At 42.8% G+C, this 21707-nt stretch overlaps 1 protein-coding gene across 1 annotated transcript in view; it reads right to left on the bottom strand.

Annotated features, from left to right (window-relative positions):
- Positions 1-21378, bottom strand: part of GRK7 (G protein-coupled receptor kinase 7) — a 37837-nt gene extending 16459 nt beyond the window's left edge. The window contains exons 1-2 of the mRNA XM_051983354.1: positions 15998-21378; positions 14919-15356 (exon numbers count right to left, since the gene is read on the bottom strand). Coding sequence (XP_051839314.1) covers positions 14919-15356; positions 15998-16591 — 1032 coding nt within the window. The 5' untranslated portion in view covers positions 16592-21378. The remainder of the gene's footprint in view (positions 1-14918; positions 15357-15997) is intronic.
- Between the last annotated feature and the right edge of the window lie 329 nt (positions 21379-21707).

Raw genomic sequence — 21707 nt, forward strand, 5'->3', positions numbered from 1 at the left:
CCTAGGTTCTGGCCCCGACCCTTTCCCTGTCTCCTTTGCTCAATATCAAAACTACTCAGGTAGGACTGCCTGGGCAGTTGTCCACTCTATCTCCCACCTACCTTGTCTTAGCTCAGAGAGTCCAGACATTATCTTATTGTGTAGTCAAGGACTGGGTCAAGTAGTTGACAGCACTTCTCCTTTATCAGTGCTCCTCAAAGTAATTTATTGGGGCTTTATTGGGATTTTTGGTGTGGGGGGAGAATTGACAGTTCCTCCCATTAATCAGCTGTAAATCCTAGATGGGAATTGATTCTTACAGACTTTTTCTGTTTGCTCCACATTTATATCGACTTATTTCAGAAGGAGACTGAGTAAAGTGCCTGGTAAAACTCAAATTCTAATAGAAATGTGAGCTGCTAGTAGAACTATTAGTACTACGGGGGTAAGTGCCAGAGGAACAAGTCTCCTGTTTTCCTGGCATTCCCAGTCTGGAGTATGGACCTGGGCAGAGCAAGGTGGACAGTAACCAATGAAGAAACTGGGGCATTTGGCACTGGGTGGGAGACAGTCCAAAGATAAACTTGGTGCATATGATGCTTGTGGACAATCTTTTTTATGATCCGCCACAAGTTCACATCAGAACACAGGACAAAGACTTCAAGGTCCAAGTGGATCCTCCACACTTGCAATAGTGGTCCATCTCTAATTTTATCATTCAGCTAAAACAGTTAGGGCTTCTTGTGCTGTGGCTGCCTTTGGTCCTTAGTGAGCAGGTCCAACAATCAGATAAAACCCCCTGCCACCGCCTCTCGCACAAATGGGCAAGCTGAACAGAAACTACTCTGAGCTCCCTGCCTCTGGGCTGTTTCTCTCCTCTCCTTCCCTCCTTTCCTATTCTCCCTCTCTTCCTCCAGCCTATTCCTTCTCTTCTTCCCCCCTTTTCTTTTCTCTCCCTTCCTTTTGTCTCTTTCCTTTTTCTCTTCCCTCCCTCTCTCCTTTTCTTCCTCCCTTCTTCTCTTCTCCCCCTTCCACCTCTCTTCTTGTCTCCCTCTCTCCTTTTCTTTCTTCTGTCTCTTCTCCCCCTTCCTCTTTTTCCTTTCTCCCTTCTTCTTTTTCCCTTCTCACCTTCCTTTCCTCCTCTTCTTTTTTCTTCCTCCCTCCTTTTCTTTCTCCTTTTCTTCCTCCCTCTTTGCTTTTCTTTCTCCCTACTCTTCTCCCCTTTCTTCCTCTCCCTTTCCTTTTTTCTCCCTGCTCTCCCCCCTTTTCTTCCTCCCATTCCTTTTCTTTTTCCCTTCTCTCTTCTCTCCCCCTTTTTCCTCTCCCTTTCCTTTCTTTCTCCCTTCTTCCCCTTCCCCTCTCCTCTCCCCTTTTCTTCTTCCTTTCTCCCTCCCACAGATCATCCAACATCTCAATCCAAACAGAGCAGGGAATCAGAGTGTACATCTTTTGTTTGCTGTGGCACAAGAACTGTTGAACAGAGGAAGGCAGCCCGCTGGGCTGAGCTCTCTCAGCTGTTTCCTGGGGCTGCGTCGGTCCCTCCTTCCTCCCCGGGGCGCCCCTGCCCGCTTTGTTCTCTTTCCCAGCTGTCCTCCTGCCCCTTTAAGTGCTGGCCTTTGCAGACCTCAGAGGAATGCTGCTATTGGACCCCAGGACCCCGGGCACGGCTCTGTGTTTAGGGTCCCCCCCTTTTCTCTCGCATGCTAGTTCCTGGGCTTGGGCCTAGGGGTCAGATGATGGAGAAGGAGGCCTGCCTCGGCTCTGTCTCTGACATCTTGGGTAGCTCTGGCTGCATTTTGTCCCAGGGAAGGGAGGTGGGGTGTGGGGGAGCCTTGTGATCCCTGGGGAAACTCCCCACTGGGATTCTCAGAGCCCCGGCTCCCATGGCTCCAGAGTGGGGGGAGTGGGGCGTGTGAGTGTGTGTGTGGGGGGTAGGAGCCTTTAATTAATCAAAGTTTCCTTTTGTTGATTTTGCAAACTGAGACAAATTTGGTGTGACTGTGGTCTCCCCTCCCCAGGCTCGGCAGCCTTTCAGGTCAGTGGGTCTGTCTGATTGCTGTGTGGAGTGGCCAGCTGATGAAAACATGTGTTCTAACTGCATCCCCCAGGATGTCCAGGACAAACTGGACTAAGCACAAAACTTGGTTCAATTCAATAAACATCAATTAAGCACCCAGAACATGCAAGGGGTCATGCTAAGAGCTGGGGATTAGGGAAAAAAAACCAAGTGGGTTTTGGTCTCCTATTGAAGGAGACTTGTGTATGCACACATGTGTAATGCATATGTAATGTGTGTATGTGTGTAGCAGGTGTGTATCACAGATGTGATTTGCCTGCTACATGTATGTGTATATATATTAGAAATGTGACCAACATGAGGCAGCAGGGAAGATGCTGCCAGTCTCTGGGGAAGGACCCCCAGGAGCACACGGAGAAGCCCAGCCAGCTCCTCGTTTTCACAGATTCCAGACCAGGGCCTGTCTCGGTGCCAGACCGGCTCCTCCGGGTAAGAAAGGCTTCCTAGCCTGGGGGATCCCGAGCTGAACTTGAAATAAGCTAGGGTCTGTAGGAGGGAGAAGAAGGGGTGAGCTCAGGCCTGAGAGAAGGCCGGGAGGGAAATGGACTTATCCTTGCAGCGCAGGCGGCCGCTCAGGGTTTGCAAGTGGCAGAGACAGGATGAGGTCCACGACCCAGTTAGGCTGCTGGTAGCTCCGGCAAGAAAGGAAGCGGTTCCGAGCCATGGGGCGGACACTTGGGTGGAGACGAGGGGATGGACAGAGACAGAGGAGGTGCGCCACGAGGCCTGGCAGGTGATTCATGCAGGGCTGGAGGAGGAGGACGAGGCCGGGGCGCCTCGAAGGTCACCGCGGAAACAGAAATCTGTCCGAGGTGCTCTGCCTGGGACCCTGGGGAGGTGTTCAGAGGGAGAGGCTGAACTCGGGGGAGGAGAGGGAGGGCAGAGAGACGGCTATGGGCTCGTCACTGCAAGGCTCCTTGGGCAGAGCATCACGGATGGCGGCCGTCGGAGAGCCGGCCTCGCCCGAGCCGAGAGCAGCAGGATGCTGGGCCCACATCGGGAGTTCGGGGGGCAGATCTGACAAGAGGGAGCTCATGAAATGTGCTAGTCATCCAGCTGAGGTTCCTGGAAACTTTAGTAGGCAGCTGGCTGCTTGTAAGCCTGATCTGCCTCTACTCCTAGATGAAGAGAGAGAGGATCCATGATCTACAGAGGGAGGGCAGAGCAAAAAACTCTGTGCTGTCTGTTTTGTCACCGTGAAGTTCTTAGCTATTCCACAGCCCACTATATCCTGCTAATGTCTTTCCTAATTCATAAGGACAGTTGTATTTCTCTACTTGTGTGTCATGTCATTACTGACAATCTGTATACAAAGGCTGTGATTTCCATGAGGACAGAAGCTTTCTCCTACCTAAAGTCTGTATTTTCCCCCAAAGCTTTCTGAATACAATAGATATTTGAGGTTTATCAAACTGAATTATCGGGCAATGGTCCGAAAAAATGACAAATTATTGCCTTCCTTTCTGCCACTTCACCTCAACTTCTGCAGTGGATGGGGCCACAGGCCACCTTAAGTTCTTTTTACCACTCCACGAGTCACAATGCCAACCTCCCCACCCCCAGTTTCACTTGGTGGCCAACCTTCTGGTAATGAGCATCTCCACACTTAGCTAGGATGGTTCTTAGCCAAAAGGTTCCTGGCTGTTTTGTTTAGAGCCAGTTTCTACTGGCAGAGCTTGTTGCCCCGCTGGCACAGCCTTCACCACCCCAAGGTCATCTCCACATCATGAGGAAGCATAAGAGTGGGGCTTTAGTGGAGGTACCCCTAAGAAAGTAGGGGGTATTTGCTTCAACGGAGTGAATATCCATGGTGATTAAGTCACAGAGTTTTCAAAGCATTTAAGCAAATATTTTAGAACGAGCCACGTATGCTACGTGAACATCTTTCTACAGTACTGCAAGACAAGGCTACAAGAAGGCTATCAGAGAGGCAGTTTGATGGCCTTAGGCTCAGGTAAACCTAGGTTTGTTTTGCCTCTGACTCATACTGGCCATGTGATTTTTGGTAAATCAAGATTATAAATTGTAGAGCATATGCTGACCCTAACTGGGAGCATTTCCTTATGGGAATTCCCTACTTTAATGACAATATAATTTTATACAACTCTTTCCCCCATTACCCCTTCCCCTGCTTAAAAAAAATTGTGAAAATTCTTTCTTGAAATAGGGATAATATGGACTAGAATCCCTCACCATCCTCTATGTATCTCTGTAATTGTTTAGGTACTCAATACTACCTTATCAGCAGTACTAACGGATCCTAATGTACTAGGGGAAAGCATCAGACTTGGGAGAAGCCAAAGTAGCTGACCCTGCTTATGGCTTATCCAGATACACAATTCTATTGTTCTTTCAGCACAAAATTCACTCTGCTGCCTATGAGCCAGGGACTGTCAGAAACCACATGACCTTTCTCTCTCCTGTTCAGATAAGGAACAAAAATCCAGGCTCTTCCCAGAATTTAAAGCTGTGTTTTATAATGGTAGGCACCAATGAATGGCAGTTGGAGGAATGAACTCTTTTGTCATTCAAAGCAATCTAGCCTCTAACTGTTTCTATGAATTTTTTCCCATCAGCCTTTCCTTTATAGAAATCACAGGATTCAGAGTTGGTAGAAACCTTAGAGATCATCTATTTCAACCCCATTTTACAGAGAAGGAAATGGAGGCTTTGCCCAGAGTTATAGGAGTAGCAGAGTTGGGATTACATTTGATTCTATTCAACAAGCATATTTATAAATGTGAAATGTATATTGTTTTGGCGTTGGGGAAGCAAAGAAACAACAATTAATCTCCCATCCCCTATAACTGTTATATTTCTACATTCATGAACTCTGAAATGCTTACATCTAATTAGAATATAGTGCCATTTCATCTTTCTCTAAGCCTAATGATCCCCTCCTCTCCTCCTCTAATCTCAGAAGGGAGGCACTAAGATTAAGGAGGCCTGGGATAAGCTTCTTGTAGAAGGTGAGATTTTATCTGAGATCTGAGGGAAGCAGGGAAGCCAAAAGGCGGAGATGGGGAGGGAAAGCCTCAGGCCCTGAGGACAGCCAGAGGAAAACGCCTGGCACCCTGAGGTGTGTCTTGTTTGAGGAACTATAAGGAGACCAATGTCAAAGGAGATGTAAAACTGTGGGAAAGGTGATGGTTTTAAATGGAAACCAAGATGGAGCCCCTCAGTTCAATGAATAGAGGGTAACAGGTCAGACCTGCAGTTAAGGAGGACCAACGTGATACCTCAGGGCCTGAGTGGGAGACACTGCGCTTGCAGAGTAGTGCTGTGGTCCAGGGATAATGTGAGGACATGAAGAGACAAGGGGGTAGATATGAGACGTGACCAACGTAGAAAAGACAGGACTTGTGGATGACTGGATAGGGGAAATGTGGGGGCTGACGATAACAGGGAAGTTGGAGAGGGAGATGGATCTTTTGGATAGGTCAAGTTTGAGACATCCAGTTGAAAATGTTCAATAGGTAATTGGAAAAGCGATACTGGAGGTTGAGAGAGGTCAGGATGGGATAGATAAAGAGTAAAAATCGGATGCTCTGTATAGATGGCGAGATTCTCCAGGTCCTCCCGGCCTCTTTCCCCACTTGGCCCAGCGGCCTGGGTATAAAGGGGATCCCACACAGGGACAGAGCAGAGAGGGCCCTGAGCCGGCCCCCCGCCGTGTGGCAGAGAGGAGCTGGTTGCTGGGGCCCTGGGGCTCCCCTCCCTTTCTGCCCATCTGGGTCAGACTCCCATTGACTTAGGCGACCACAAGTTTGGGATATCTATGTTGCCGTTTTATTTATTCGGTTAACTCTTTCCCAGGTGCGTCTCAGTCTGGTTGGGATGGCTCTCCTGGAGAATGCTGTGCTGAACACTCACGGTCACTCCTAGCAGCCACTTCCGTCCCCTGAAGGCAGCCTCTGCCTCTGTGCCAACCCTGCCCCTGTGCCAGCCCTGCCCCCTCTCTGCCTCCTAATAAAGAGCTATGGCCACAGCTCACCAAAGTACTTGAGACAGGTTGGTGCAGTGAAGGAAGAAGCACCTTGCAGGGGTCGGGGGGGAGAAAGCATGCTGGACTTGGACTCTGTCAAAACTGGGCTCGTCTCACTCCTGGCACTAGCTACGTCACCACAAACAATTCTCTAACTTGTAGCCTCAGTTTCCTCGCCTGTGAAAAAAGGGAAGGGGGTTATAATATGGTCACTGGTCCAGAACTGAACAAAGAAAACAAACTTATCCCTACTTCCAGCACTGTTCTGCAACTCCCAAAACACAAGGCAGGGTAAAGTTCTCTCTGTGAAACTTTAAAATGAAATAAACGTCACTATTATTATCCCGAGTCACAGGAGCCGGCCTTGTGGCACGGACTCCGCTCTCAGCCAATCCCCACACGGCCGGGCTCTCCCGGCTATTTTCTGGGCCTCTTACATGATCAGTGGGGTAAGGCTGGGCTGCAGCTTCCTCATCAATCAACTAAGAAGCCTAGACTAGAAGATTATTTCTAGGGGTTCTAAGCTCTAAATCCTATGATCCTTAACCTTAGTTTTTTTTTATTGGAGCATTTCTTACAGCCCTGTCATTTCTGGCTGTGGCCCTCCCTGCTTCCCGTTCCAGCACTGAACCTTCCCCGGCAGCAAGGAAGCCCTGGGCACAGCTGAGACATCTGCCCTAAACAAGGCACGCAGCCCTTTGCTCAGAATGCTGCTGACTTGGGGCGCAGAAGACCATCCACCCAAGATCTGACGCTGACTGCCCGTGGGACCCTGGGACAGTCTTAATTCTACACCTGCGAATGGATGATCCTGGCGTTCCAGGACTGGCACCGTGCCATCACCCACTCAGGTCAGGGGCTGGAATATAACCCCTCAGAATGTATCCACAAGAGTACTGCCCTTTAAAGAGGGATCTCCAGAACTTCTTATTCCCATGAGGGAGCCCTAGTAGATCTTATCATGTTCTAAGATCTTTTTAAATTCCCTATGGAGCCTACAGCGCATTTTAAAAACATCCTGGTCCCCACTGGGGCCATTTTCCTCCAGCACAGTGACGATCACTGACGCCGCATGCTGCAGGAGCCATGCCGTGCGTGGATGGTGGGAGTACCCTGATGGAGAAGAGAGGGGGACCACAAGCTCGGATGAGCGGTCCCGAGAAGCGTCGTTCTCTAGCTTTGAAAAGGCATCCCACCAATCTGGCCACTAGGAGAGCCAAGAGTTTCTGCTTGTGATACCCACAGGATCTTGGACCCTCCGATTCCAGGGTGAGCACCCCCACGTGTACGGCACTGTGCTCCCGGCAGGTACTTCCTTCCCTTCCTGGGGGTTGGATAAAATGACCCTATGATCCCTTTCAGCTTGGAATCAGCACGATGACAGAGCCCACAAGTCTCCCCCACGCCTATCCCTCCACAGGCCTTTCTGTCATCACTTCTGCAGGGCTTGGGACTTGGGACAAAGAAATCACAGGGTTGGGATACACTGTCTGCTTTAAAACATGCCAGATCTGTGTTCCTGAGCAGAGCAGCTAACAAACCAAATCGCACTCCGGCCTGAGTCCATCCCTAACAAGCTACAAGAACTCTTTTTAGACCTCCTGAGCTGAATGTACTGCTCTTATTCTCTGCAATAGGTTTTTCAATACTATCTTCCCTCTGAGCATCTTCCCAAAGCCTGTTTCATTCCTAGCACCCAACCTCAGTAGCTGGTGAGTAATGGAGACCTAATTCAGAGCCAAGGACCTCTTCCTCACTGGGTTAAAAACAAAGTTCTGAGCACCCAAGGATCCCTGAAGGACACGGTCAGGGTTCTGATACTTCATCACCAAAGACACTCTCCAAGACATCCATATCCACATTTGGCTTTTGCCTATAGAACACTTCCTCTAACTGTTCTTCTCTATTAACCAGTTATTCCCTCTGTTACAGGGGTACAGTGAAGACAAACAGATAGAACTATGTCTTAGACCTGTTAATAGAAGAGAAGGACCCTTCCCAAAGCCCTGGGAGATCCATGAAATTTTGGAAGGAATCAGCAGACTGTAGCATTTAACTGTGTCCCTTCTGCTTAAATTTTCCAGGTGCATAACATGGTAAACTTTTGTATGTTGCTGTCTGTCTGCTAATGGATCAAATGATTTTGGTACCAGAATCCATTTATAGTGAAAATCCAAAGAATAGGAACTGTAGGTTCCTATAGAGCATCCTTCTAAAAAGTTTTTTTCTTTTTATTATGAAATTGACAAAAATCAGCCAGCAAACATTTCCTTCTACCAAAACTAAACAAAACCTGACTCAGAACTGAACAAGAGAACTGTTCGAGAAATGGTGACTCTCTCTTACGTGTAGCACTGTTGTATGTACGTGGCTATTTCAACTGTAACCTGGAAATTCCAACACTGTCTGATTTGCTTGTGTCCTCTTTTGGACTTCCTTCTGCTCTTTTCTGCACATTGTACTTACTGATTAATTGATTGATTGAGACATGATGATGGCATGGGGAGGCTGAAAATAGGATTTGGCTTCTTTGGAGAAACATGCACATTGATGAGAAAAAAGGCTGATTCATTTGTGTACTGACACAATGAAAGAGTTGACAAGAAAATTTTTCCCCCTCCAGAGGGTTTCCTTGGATATTACTGAAACACCTGAAGAGACAACAATCATTCAATAAGATATCACTTTCAAATATATAGAAAGTGTTAAGAGTAGTTCAGGAACAACAAATGAAAGAGTATATGCCATCTTCTTAGTCACATGGATATGTTTATATATAAAATCCCTGGCTCTTGGTCCTTCCAGAGAGACCTTTCCCTCTTTTACCTCATCTAGAAAAACTATATTCCAGGAATCACAGCACTCCTTTCAAATTAAAAAAAATTAACTTTTTTTCTACATTATTATATGCCTGCATTAAGTGACACCATTATTCCCATGATAAAGTCCTCTAAAGGTTAAAATATGACAATAGTCAAAGGTTTTTTAAAAAAGAATAAAAAAGTTAAAAACAACAACAACAAAAAGCAGATTGGTCAAAAGTCCAATCCAGTCTGTTGACAAAAATCTTAGAGAAAATTCTTATTTATTCGAACTCAAAGATCTAAAAAAGATCCAAATACCATAGGTTCAACAATAATCCCTACCTAGCTGATTCCCAAAGTTATATAGGTATACAATTCTTATCTTTCTCTTGGATTTTAGCCCCAGAATAGCTGGTTGTCACCTAAATCTCCCCAGACAACTATACTTCAAAATGTCCAAAATGGAATGTTTTGTCTTCTTCCCTAAATCTATTGTTCCATCCATACTTTTCTATTCCTGTTCAAGTTACCACTATTACGTTAATAAATAAAATCAGGAACTGGTTGTTTTCTTTTTTTTTTTTTTCCTGGTGAAAAATTCAAACCAACCAACCATTAGCTAATCTGATTAAAAAAAAAATAAAACAAAGCAAAAACCTGATAAGTGCTGACATGATGAGCTCTATTGCAAAAAATGAAATTGATAGGAATCGACTCCTTATTGATATTATCATTTCTGAATCAGCGGCCTGTGTATAGTCAAATCAATTAATCAGTAATTAAGTACTTACTACTTGCTAGGCATAAGGCATACAAAAAAAGGTAAAAAATAATCCTAACACTCAAGCAGCACACATTCTAAGGGGAAAATAACATGAAAACAATTGGCTCATACAATTAAACACAGAGCAGAGGTAACCAGAAGGGGAAATGGGAGCACTATAAAGGCCTCCAAAGAAGGTAGGAGTTGTGCTGATATTGAGGGAAATTAGAAAATGAGGAGGAAGAGTATTCTACATATGGGAGACGGTGAATGCAAAGACTTGGAAAAAGAACTACCTCCTGGGAGAAACAACAATAGGCCAAATCTGCCTGAGTACAGGGAGGGGAATAAAGTCTAAGAAGATATGAAGGGGAGAAACTGGCCAAGTTATAGAAAGTTTTAAATGGCCTAAGACCTTCCATTTGATAGGAAATGATCAGAGCAGAGGATCTTAGCCCGGAATCTCTATGAATTTTAAAAGAAAGGTATTGTGATAACTGTGTTTTGGTATAATTGACTTCCTTTATAATACTATGTATTTTACTTTATGCATTTACAAAGTTTATTTTAAGGGATCCATAAGCTTTACCAGATTGCTATAGGGGCCAATGGTCTAATATGCAGAATGAAAAACACATTTTTGAGTGTGGCCAATGTAAGAATTCGTTTTGCTTGACTATGTTAACATAAAGAGTTTTATTCCTTTCCTTCCCCTAAAGGAAAATGCTTGATAATTAAGAGGGGAAAATGATCAAGGATCCTTGCATTAGGGTTTATTGAGCCTTGAGTTGACATAGGCTGACCTGTTGTTGGGCTGACAACTGACTGGAGAATAGAGATACTTGAGGCAGGAAGATTGTTTAAAGCCTATTAAGACAGTGAAAAACAAGGGCCTGGGTGGGAGTTGTGGCTGTCTGGCAGAGAGTAAAACAGATGTTATGCAGGAAGAAATGACAAGATTTGGCAAGGACTGCATTGGGGGAGGGGGAAGTTGAGAATGATGCTGAAGCTGCAGGCTTGGGTACCTGAAATGATAACAGTTCCTTGGTAACAGTGGCAGAGACATTCAGAAGAAGGGGGTTTGCAGGTGGGGAAGAGAATACGTTCTATTGTGGACACAGTGAGTTTGAGATCTGATGAAGCAAAGACCAAACTGGCACCAATTAATGAGAATTAGATGCTTACTACGCATCAGGCACTGTGCTAAGGATTGGGAATACAAAAAAAAAGCAATACTAATCTTTGGCTTCAAGAAGCTTAGCAAGATGGCACACCAAATTAAAAAAAAAACCCTCCAACTTGACCTATTCAAATAAGTTACTGATACTTAAAAATGTGGAACGAATGGGACTACTCACTAGAACAATTTACTATAGGAGCTTATCTCAGGACATGACTGGGGACAGGCCAACACAGGAAACACTGCAAGAGATTCCAACTCATCTCTAAGATGAGAAATCCTAGGATATTGTCTACAGTAAAGAAATGTTAAATGGCTTTCCCAGGGTCAAACACAGAATTGCACTGAGTTCTTGGTTCTAAGCCTAGGCCTCTCTCTATTAAACCCTGTTGCTGCAGATAAGAATCAATTGCCATAATAAGCAAAGCCTAGAAACTGCTTAGCCAGCAAAAACTTGTGCCTACCTTGTGCTAATTACCAATGTTTTAAAATTTATATTTATTTGTTTTTTATTGTAGCAGTCTAAGTAAACAATATAGTAGTTTGAATTTCCTCCCACACAGAGTGATTTAATCATCAATACCTTTCTCATGGTGCTTCTGACATGGTGATGGATCTGTTTTTAAGAATATTCTCAACTCCACCTTTATTCCTGTGATTTTTGCTGTGGCAAAAGCTGCCCCATATAATGTGGTTTGCAAGTCCTGAAACACATTTTCTGTCATATATTGTGGGAGAATGTGTGGTGGTAAAAAAAAAAAAATCAACTTTTCAAAACTTTTATTTTAGCAGAGCTGATTTGCTAACTGGATTTATGCCATCAAACTAAATAGAAGCTGCTTGAAATTCCAATACAAATATACCCATCACCTTTTCAAAATTTGAGATATTTATACTGCTTTTGTCTGTTACTAGATAGAATTAATTTCTGGAGTTATTTTCCTTGATCTTTTTCCTCCTCAGATTTTACTAAACTCTTCAGTTTTAGCTCTTATTTAATTTTTCTGTGGATTTAGTGGTCCAGATCTTTCTTGTGATTGTTCTGCATTATTTGTAATACATTGTTGTGAGAGTTGGATTGAGGGTTTCACCTACAAAAGGCTCAATTTAGTTCCTGCCTAAATTAGTAGGATCTGCTTCCAATTTTCTTATGATGATAATATAACTGGCACAAAATATAGGCATTCGTATCTGCAATCCACTTCATGACACATGTGGTAGTGGTACTGAAGCACTTCCAGTAAAGAGGTCTCTGGTATGTCACGGTATATCTAAGGAACTAAAAATATGAAAGAGTTTCAGAATATCAAACATTTGTCTCACCCTCAGGGTCAAGTTACTCATCAGGACAGTCTTGCCTCAGTCTAATGATATCCGATTTGCATTGCTGTGCTATTCTACTTCTCACACTAAGAACTGAAGTCAAAAGAAAACTACCACTGCCCCTGCAAAGAGCATGATCACTGACTTCCCTCCATTTACTGGTCCCCACTCTCCTATATGTATTAACTTTCCCACGAGAATTGAGGTTATTCAAGGGAAGACTCTGTCCTGTTTTTGTGTTTCCATCGCCAGTGCATGCCACACAGTTAACATTTAATAAATGCTTTTCATTAAATAACATCCAATATTGGCATTGGAAAGCCATGGGCTCTGGTGAGCAAAAACAAAATTCTCTTTGTGCCAACCACTGTTTGCTGACTGAATTAAAAAAGGAAGGATACCACTAACGGTTACACCTTGTAGTTAAACTAATGGAAATGAACAAGTTTGGTTCATTTCAAAAGTGTAAAAATGCCTTAAACTGTGGCCATAACCTATTAGACAACTTCCTCTCCATTTTAAAAATGGCCCTATGATACTAGTCAATATATCAGCCTTTTCTCCTAAAAGCACTAGAAACAGCTTATGATCTATGGTATTAAATCTCTCCTGACCTAAAAAGGATAAATCCTGTCCTCAGGTAAAGAAATGCTTATTATTAGTTCTTAAAAGAAAATAAATCACTCATTCTGATGCCCTGCCACACATAAACAATTAAATATTTAGGTAAGTGTGTGAAAACTTAAGTGCATTTAAATAAACACATTCAATTGTAACAGCATGTGAACTTTGAGACGAAGACATGCTTGCTAGCAAGGTGCCTAACCTGACGTGGGCTCATATGTCACTTAGTCAACAAGTATTTAATGGATATCCACAGGTGCACAGCTCTGTACTAACCCCTGGGGTGTACATATTTGTTCACAGAAAAGTATGTCCTGCTGTGTGCAGTGAATAGATTGTAATTGTTGTTGACTTTTCTTACTTCTTAATCAATTTGGTTCAAATTTCAAAGTTTCCCACCCACCCAGCAGCCAAAGTATTGTGTTAGTGAGTTTAACATAAATTTAAATGAGCTGTATGACAAAATAATTTTTAAGGGAAAAAATTATTTCCTTGAACAATATAGAAGGCAGTTAGTTTCTCAAGTAATGAATTCAACTGATACAGCCAATATTTTGTAAGATTCAAAAAAATGATGAATTTAGGCAGATTTGTTAGAACCACAATTCTTCTAAATTATAAACATGTTATGAACCATCAGACCAGGGCAGAGTCCATCATGAGATCTCTTTTCTCCTTTATTCTGAATATTATGCTTCTATTATTTGTTGTTGTTAATAAGGTTACTATAATTAGGTACCATGACAAATTGTTAACTCATCCTGAGTTCCTCTAAAACTCTCAAGTCTGCCCTGGTCAGACCACATCTGGACTCTTGTCTTCACTTACAAATGCTCTAAGGAGGGTAACCAGGATAATTTAGCCTGGAAACATGAAAATACACTAGGGATATGAAAGATCTTCAAGCATCTTCAAGGAAGAGTTAGCAGTTATCTGGAGCCAGAACCAGGAGCAAAGGGCAGGAGTGACAGAGGTAAATTTCTGACTCAACATTAGCAAAACTTCCTAGTAGTGCTACTTGGAAAATGAAATGGGTATTGAGCTCCTCATAACTTCAGGTCTTCAATGAAAGGCCAGATGGAAATTTGTTGGGGATCTTGTAAAGGACATTCCCATTCACATTTTCTTTAAAGTAATCTTCCCATTTTGAGATTCTATTATTCATTCCACTGATATTTATGGAGCACTTTACGAAAGGCTTTGAGATGACAGTACAAATAAAAAAATCAACAAAAAGACAAAGTCATGTTCCCCATAGAGGTAGCTGTGTACTGTGCATGTCTACTTCAGGTTGCAGGTTTGGTTCAAGAAGCCCTGAATTTGTTCAAGGTCAGTAGCAAAAGACAAAAAGTTGAGTCTTGCTATTGCTACTTCCCAACTGGTGGTGTTAGTAACAAATTTTTTTCAACTTTTAATTCTTTTCTTCAAATGCTTATTCAGGAAATTTAAGAGTCTTGACCTAGGAAATCAACTCAATTCTAACTTAAAAATGGAGAAAGCAACTTCTTTCCTTAATTGCCATGCCCTCAGTTTCCTCATCTACAAAATGGGAATAGTAACTACCTCACAGGGCTGCTGTGAGGATCAAATGAGATAAAGATAAATTGAATTAAATGGCTAATCTTAAGGTCTTACAGATAAGTAATATTAATGCCTAGGACTAATATTGAAGTCTTTTAGCTCCTAGAATTGAGTTCTCTGAAAAAACCTTTTTGTTTTTCCCTCACTTCTCAATGATTCCCCCTCAAATCCACAAAACCTTCCCTGCTAACAAAGGGGATATATGATTAAATAAAAGAAATATGTTTTTTTTACATCTAAAAAGATATGACTCATTCCATCCGTAGAGTCTACCACCTCTCTGCCAAGAAGAACAAGGCCCAGTTCACAATCTGCCCTCAGAAGTCAGGATCTATCCATTACTTTACCCAGTATCTCCTTCAGTTACACATTTAAATCTCATGGAAAACAAACCAAACACACACTCACACACATACATTTTGCTTTCTGAGGCAGTGGCCCAATGCAATTAATCAAGAGTTAACGAACCAAATCCTCTTACAACTCCTCATCACTTAGGATGACATGACCACCTGGAGGCATTAAGACCCGGCTCTCCTCCGTTCACTGCCTCCTTTCTCCCATGCACCCTGCCTAGCTCTGACGCAGGGAGGCAGACTCACCCTCTGGGTGATGGGCTTGCCGTCTTTGATCTGGACAGCCAGTCCCAGGTCCGACAGTCTGCAGTTGCCGCGGTCATCCAGAAGGACGTTCTCGGGCTTCATGTCCCGATAGACAATGCCGATCGAGTGCAGGTGCAGTATTCCACAAGTGATCTGTGCAGAGTAGAAGACGATCCGGTTTATCTCCAGGCCCCGCTCACCCACATGGTAGATGTGGTACTTGAGGTCTCCGCCATTCATCAGGCTCATGACCAGGCACAGGTGGGACTTACTCTCAAAGGCATAGGCCAGTGTCACGATGAAAGGGCTGTTGACTTTCTCCAGGATTTCCTTCTCTAGAAGAGCCATCTGCTCCCCTCTTTTCTTCTTCAGCCGCTTCTTGTCCAACTTCTTACAAGCATACATCTTGCCAGTATTTTTCACTTGGACGGCACACACCTTAAAAGAATGAGAGACAGAAAAAGCTCATAAGTGTGATTGGGTCCATGGCATAAGATGGAAGGGAGGGGAAGAGAAAGGAAATGATGAAATAGAAAGATTCTATTTTCATTCATAAATTTATTATCTATTTACTTTATTCATTTAAAAATATGCTTTTTTATTTTTGGACATTTAGTACATAGTATGTAGCTATATAAATGATATAAATTTATAACAAAATTTTAAACAGATGACAAGTGAAAGGAGAAAGGGACTATGAATGCAAGGAGAGGCTAACAGGAATGAGCCATAAAGCAATACTTTAGGATTAATTTTTCAACTTTTCTCTTAAAGAGTTGTTTTACACTGATTCTGGACCCCTGCTTTTACCCCAAATGGGGGAAGGGGGGAATGCTGTGAAATACATGCTATCAAGCTACTTTTCCCAAACCCTGCAGATATATTTGAAGTAAGGAACGTGATCCAATGATCAAGTCTAATTTATTCTTCCTAAACCACTGCAAGGTCAATGATGTTAACTAGATGGGTGGAGTATGGCCTAAAATTCTCCAGGTGAGGCATGGAAATTCATTTTCCTTCTTACTCACCCTTCATGCTCTGCAAGTCCCTTCTCATTGTGCCCTTTCTGGAACACTTACCTCCCCGAAACCCCCCTTCCCCAGCACTCGGAACTCCTCGAAATATTTTTCTGTTATTGGCTGCTGTTCAAAGGCTTTCCACTGCAAAAACCTGTCAAAGAAGGGGCTAGCTTGGAAGTCCTGGAAAGGCTGATCCTGCAGGAAAGTCATCGTCTCGGCTTTGGCCAACTCCACTAGGGAAGCGTGCTCCGTCTCTGAGGCTGCCTGGCACTTGGTGGCCAAGGCCGAGCTGAGGAAGGGGAGCTGACCTCTGGGGGTGGCCTGGGCACACGATTGCACCAGCCCCCTCAACGTGCTGTCCTTGGTACTGCCCTCCTCAGCCAGTTCCCAGCTGGATACCTCAGCGAGGAAGTCCACAGCCACTTTGTAGGCGGGCACCGTGCCCAGGAAGTCGTGGAAGAGGCGGCGGCCGATGGGCTGTTGCTCACACATACTCTCAAAGTGAGTGGGCAAGGCTTGCCGCAGCTCTGCGCAGTGCTCACGGGCGGGCAGGGCCAGGCTGCGCCGGCGCTTCTGCATCTCCTTGGTGTCTCCATCCCGGGCCTGGAGGTAGGCTGTGTTTGCAATGAGATTGTCTAGGCCTCCCAAGTCCATGGCTCCAGAACCTGGGCGTGCTCCCCAAGGAGAGATGTTGCAGGATCAGGATCCCACTGATAGGTGCGCCTGATGGTTAGTTGACAGGGGGGTGAGGTGGGGGGGAGGGATTGTTATTCGAGGTTAATGTTAAATAACCTCTTGGAGGATTTGTACTAAATCTCTAGGAGAGGGAGGAGGAGGGAAAAGTCTTTATGGAAAGCATGAGGTCTCACAAGTAAGAAGCTTTGGCCCGACTATCTATAGCTTGAGGGAAAGATAGCATTTCAAACAAGTGCCCTACTCCTTCCTGGTGGCAGAAACTGCATTCCCTGAAAACTTCAAATTATAAATAATTCTAAATATAATAATTGGGGGGGAGAAATTATATATATAATAGTTATGGGATTAAAGAGGAGACAAGATTTTCTCTTTGTCTACAATATTTTAGCACACCAAAGCACTGCAGACACCCTACCTCCCATCCTCCTGCCTCTCTCTTCATTGGTGAGGATCAACCTCGCTTCTGAGAAGGCACTACCTCTTCATCTCTGCCTTTACAAGCCGGTTTAGGCCCTTCCTCCTTCCCGCAGTTCAAAGGGACCTCTCCAGAAGTCTTGCCTCTTAGTCAGCCTAAGCACCTGAAGTCTCAGGTGTGTCTCCTGGAGCACAGGGGAGCTTGGCCCAGGTGTTAGAAGGCAGGAGAACCTGGCTCAGAAGCCTGACTCAGACACTTGAGCTATATGACCTTTGGTTAAGTCTCTTAATGTTTTTGCATCTCAGTTTCTTCATGTGCACAATAAGGATAATAAAGCCTACTAAACAGTTTGTGGGGAGAAAAGTGCTTTACAAATTTTAAGTGTTTTTGTTGTTGCCATCCCACAAAGTCAACAGAACTCTGTACATTTTCCAAAAATATTTCCTAACCAACAGCCTAACGGTTTTGAGGATTCTGTAGCAAAAATAAGTTATTAAAGGAAAAAAAAAATGAGTCCTTGACTTTGAACTATTCCAATCCTCCTAACTCCCAAATCCACTGGCAATTTCTCATTTCTTATTTTCTTTCATACATGTATACATATAGATCACACATACATACAAATATTAACAGGCGAGATTTGGTGCTTCAGAATCCTTTCTCTCTTCCGACTTTCACAACATTGTTTTTTCCTATCTGTACAACTTCATTTCCTTTTCTGACTCATGTGGAAACAGTAAAATACTATTTTAGACCAATTGAAAACATTAAGAAATTTTTTTTTCTGGCCTAAAACCTGTGTCAAAGTGGGACAAAAGGTCTTTTCTTAGGGAAATGGACTGAGTGACATCAAAGTTAATCCTCGATTTGTTTGGCTAGTTGCTTTCCTCACTGTCAGATGTGATTGGATTATTGACCTATCTATAGGTAGTTAGTTTCCTTTTCCCTGTCCCAAAAGGTATGAAAAACATCCTGCCATTAAGAAAGGATGATATAAAAATCGATCTTTAGTGGGGAGGTGTTGATACTAGGAGAACATTTAAAAGAAAGCTGTTCTTTGTTGAAAGGTCAACAAAGGTTTTGATTAGTGATGAGCATTTTGGAATGTTAACACAAAAATGTAATTAACATATGACCTTTTCATTGTTCAAGATTATATGTTATTTCAAATCATGTTGGGTTGTTTACTCATGTATGAGAGCATGGAGAAACTGTGTCTGGACATCATTCTATCTTTAGGCTAGAAAAGCTCAGATAATGAAACAATGTTAAATTAATAAAGATTGTTTCTGGCAAATTTGTGCCTAAAATGAGGGGTACAGTATTACAGACTTTCTTCAAAACTTATCATCTTCTTCCTGAACTCTGAGTGTTCCCAAAGTTTCTATCCAGCTTTTTTTTTTTTTTTTTTTTTTTTTTTTACACTTTTCTCTTAGCAAGTCATTCACTCCCGTGGCTTCAATGATTAATTCTAATAGGTGGTTTTTATATCTATATGTCTCAAACTCTTCCCAGTCATTTTACATCAATTATACTCCAGTCATGTATCTCCAACTGTCTGCTGAAAATTTCCATCTAAACATCCCAAGAATATCTCAAATGCAAAATGAATTCATTATTTCCCTTTCTAAACCTCTTTTTACACTTAAATTCTTCCCTATTTCTGCTGCTGAAATCATCCTCTTTCCAGTACGTTTTTAAGACTGGGACATTACAATCCCCTTCAATATTTTCTCCCACATCCAATCACTTACAAATCCAGAATCTCTGCACACTCTCTCATATGCATCTCTTTTTCTTATCATACTGTTGAGATCCTCTATAAGATGGAGTCTTAAGAGCAGTTCAATCACTAGAGGTGGCCTCTTAGTTCACTTCCAGCTCTAAAACCAAATCATAAGGGGACTATAACATGAATAACATAGGTTATAGAACTATCCGGAAGCAACACTTACCAAGGTTCCATTATATTCGAGTACATATTTCAGTTTGATTTCCTTCACCGCTTACATTTTAGAGTTAATTTCTTCTTTTGTCATTTGTCATCTTTCCTGCTTCCATAGGGATCCTTAAGTGGTATATCTACATTGAGCATTTACTGTAAGCATGTACTATGCTAGGCAACGATGAAAGGATCCTGACTCCAAGGAATTTAAAATCTAATATAGGATGGTGGCTGTGTGTGGAAATACGACATTCACACAAGTAAGTCGTGGTACACAACAGGGAGTGGTAGAACAAAGGGAAGAGGCAGATAACATGTTCTAAGGAGAAGAGATCATACTAAGCTAAGGGACTGAGAAACGGAGGTCCAGAAGTGCTTCGCGTGAAGTCATGCAAGGAAGTCCGCAGCCTCTGGGGCCACAGAAGTGCTTCCGGGACCAAGACTTGAGTAGCAACAGGCACATCTAAATGGGAACAATCAGGAGCCCCCATCACACCTCCTAATCATCCCCTAGGTAGGAGACACAAGGCAGGCCTTTACACTCACACTTCTCCTCTCCTCCCTAAGTACTGTCATTTCAAAAGGAACTGGTCATTTTACAAGTAAACGCTCTCTTAAGTCTCCTACCCCACACCACCCAATAAAAAGCAATAGCCGCCTGAACCCCAGAGCCCTTGCTATCTGCCCACCAGGGCACTGTTTTTTAAAAGGCTTGTTTAGACTTCCCCCAAACAAAAGTGTACCTTTAGTCAAACATCCTGAGAACTAGTTTGGCCACAGACCACCTAGCCAAGTCTTACCAAATCCTGTTCCCATGGAACAGTGGCTGCTGCTTGTCCCTCACTGCCAAAGACAAGTCACTGCTGCTTCAGGGAGCAGAGATCTCTGCAGAGCTTCAGGGATTTCCCCCTTTGGGGGTCATCCATAGGCTGCATCTTTGCTTTCTTTTATGTGTTTTGCCCAAGGTTGTCAGTCAGAAATCAGGACAGCAAAAATGGACAGTTCTTAGCTCTGAAATATCTTTCAGTTGCTATTCCCTGACAATAAGTGTCTTTATAGTTCTGATGATTACAATGTAATGTAAGAAAGATTTCTTTTTTTTTTTTAAAGAAGTGGAAGAGTCCCAACCACTAAAAACAAACAAAAATGTTGTACGGACTCATATATGCCAGAAACACCTCATTTCCAATCCCAGATTTAACTTCCTTCTAGCCTTACTCATTCAATCCCTCCTTATGAAATTCTCCCGAACAAAAAAGATGAGCCTCTTAGATGAGACGTAGAACTAAGTTTCACCAAGCTAAGAGGAATCTTCTTGTAGTCCTATACTACCTGCTGAGAACTTATTATAGGAACTAAAAAATGCAGAGACAACAAAATGTCAGTTGTGTAGAGTAAATGTAACTTCTTTGTGGAGTTAAATGTCCATTTGCTGATGATTTTTCAGCCAAACAGCATTGTCTTAAAGGCTATGTCTACAATGGCTAAGTAAACTGTTCAGTTTAGAAAAAAGAGCACTTTATAGACCTGTTGTCTATAATTTCTGGGCCCTCCCCACCTCATCTAATTTTTAAAAAAATGTATTTACACTCTTAGAAATTAGTTAAATCCTTTAACTTCAGAGACAGAGCAAAAATGCTATGTGTGTGGAAATACGACATTCACACACATCCCTGAAGAACCAAATCATTTTATACTGGAGATGGATAACATGAGGAATTCCTGCTTTCCAGACTTGGACATTTTGTTCTGAAAATGAGAAATGTGATCTAAACAACTGTTCCTCGCCCTGGGCCTTTGGGTTGAGATTGTAAGCAAGGATGATGTTGGTGAGGGTGAGAAAGTTTGGCTGTTCCTATCCTTCCTCACCACCAACAGAAGCCAGACAACGGATGACTTATATGCACTCCGTGGAGTTTCATAATAAAAGCAATCTCTCTAGATCATTACCATTAATTGGTAGCAAAAAGCAAAAATAGCAATTGCTATTATTATACTACAATTAATTCTGTGTCAGGGAAGTATACTTCACAAATCTCCTATTCTTATAAGAATAAGTGAGCGTTAAAATGTGAATGTGCAGACTCTTAACCGCAAAGTGATCTATGATAAGTTATGTTCAAACCCAAAGGACCTGGAAAAGACGTGTATACCCCTGACTGTTTCTATGGGAAGAACTAGAGGCTGCCCTCTAAGTTTTAGCCAAACTGGATTCCTTTAAGTCATTTTCTAATTTGATCCTCCCCCATTTAGTGGAGCCAGTCCCTAGGTTTGGAGCACGCACCCTCCTCTACCCACTTCTTAGCATCATCATTTCATCCTCCCTCAGAGGACAGCAAAGTCTTCATATCTTTTCCTCCTCTCCCCCAAATTACTGTATTTACCTGTATCCTTTCAGAAGAATAAAAACTCAAGGAGAGGACTTGAACACAGAAAGTGCCTAATAGATATTTACTTGAGGACCTATGATTTAGGTAAAGTCAGGATTTTTCATTTTAGAAAATCATTTTTTGGTTGGCCACTTAAGAATATTACTTTTCAATAGAAGTTAGAGCTGGAAGGAATAACCCTTTCATATCACAGATGAAAAAACTGATTTGCCAATGGTTACACAGGTCATCTAATAAGAAGGCAGAATCAGGATCTGATTTTATGTCTTTTGGCAATTAGATGATGCAGGGGAGAGAAAGCACTAGCTCTGGAGATAGGAAGAT

This window comes from Antechinus flavipes, chromosome 3 (assembly GCF_016432865.1).
Source record: "Antechinus flavipes isolate AdamAnt ecotype Samford, QLD, Australia chromosome 3, AdamAnt_v2, whole genome shotgun sequence".
NCBI lineage: Eukaryota > Metazoa > Chordata > Mammalia > Dasyuromorphia > Dasyuridae > Antechinus > Antechinus flavipes.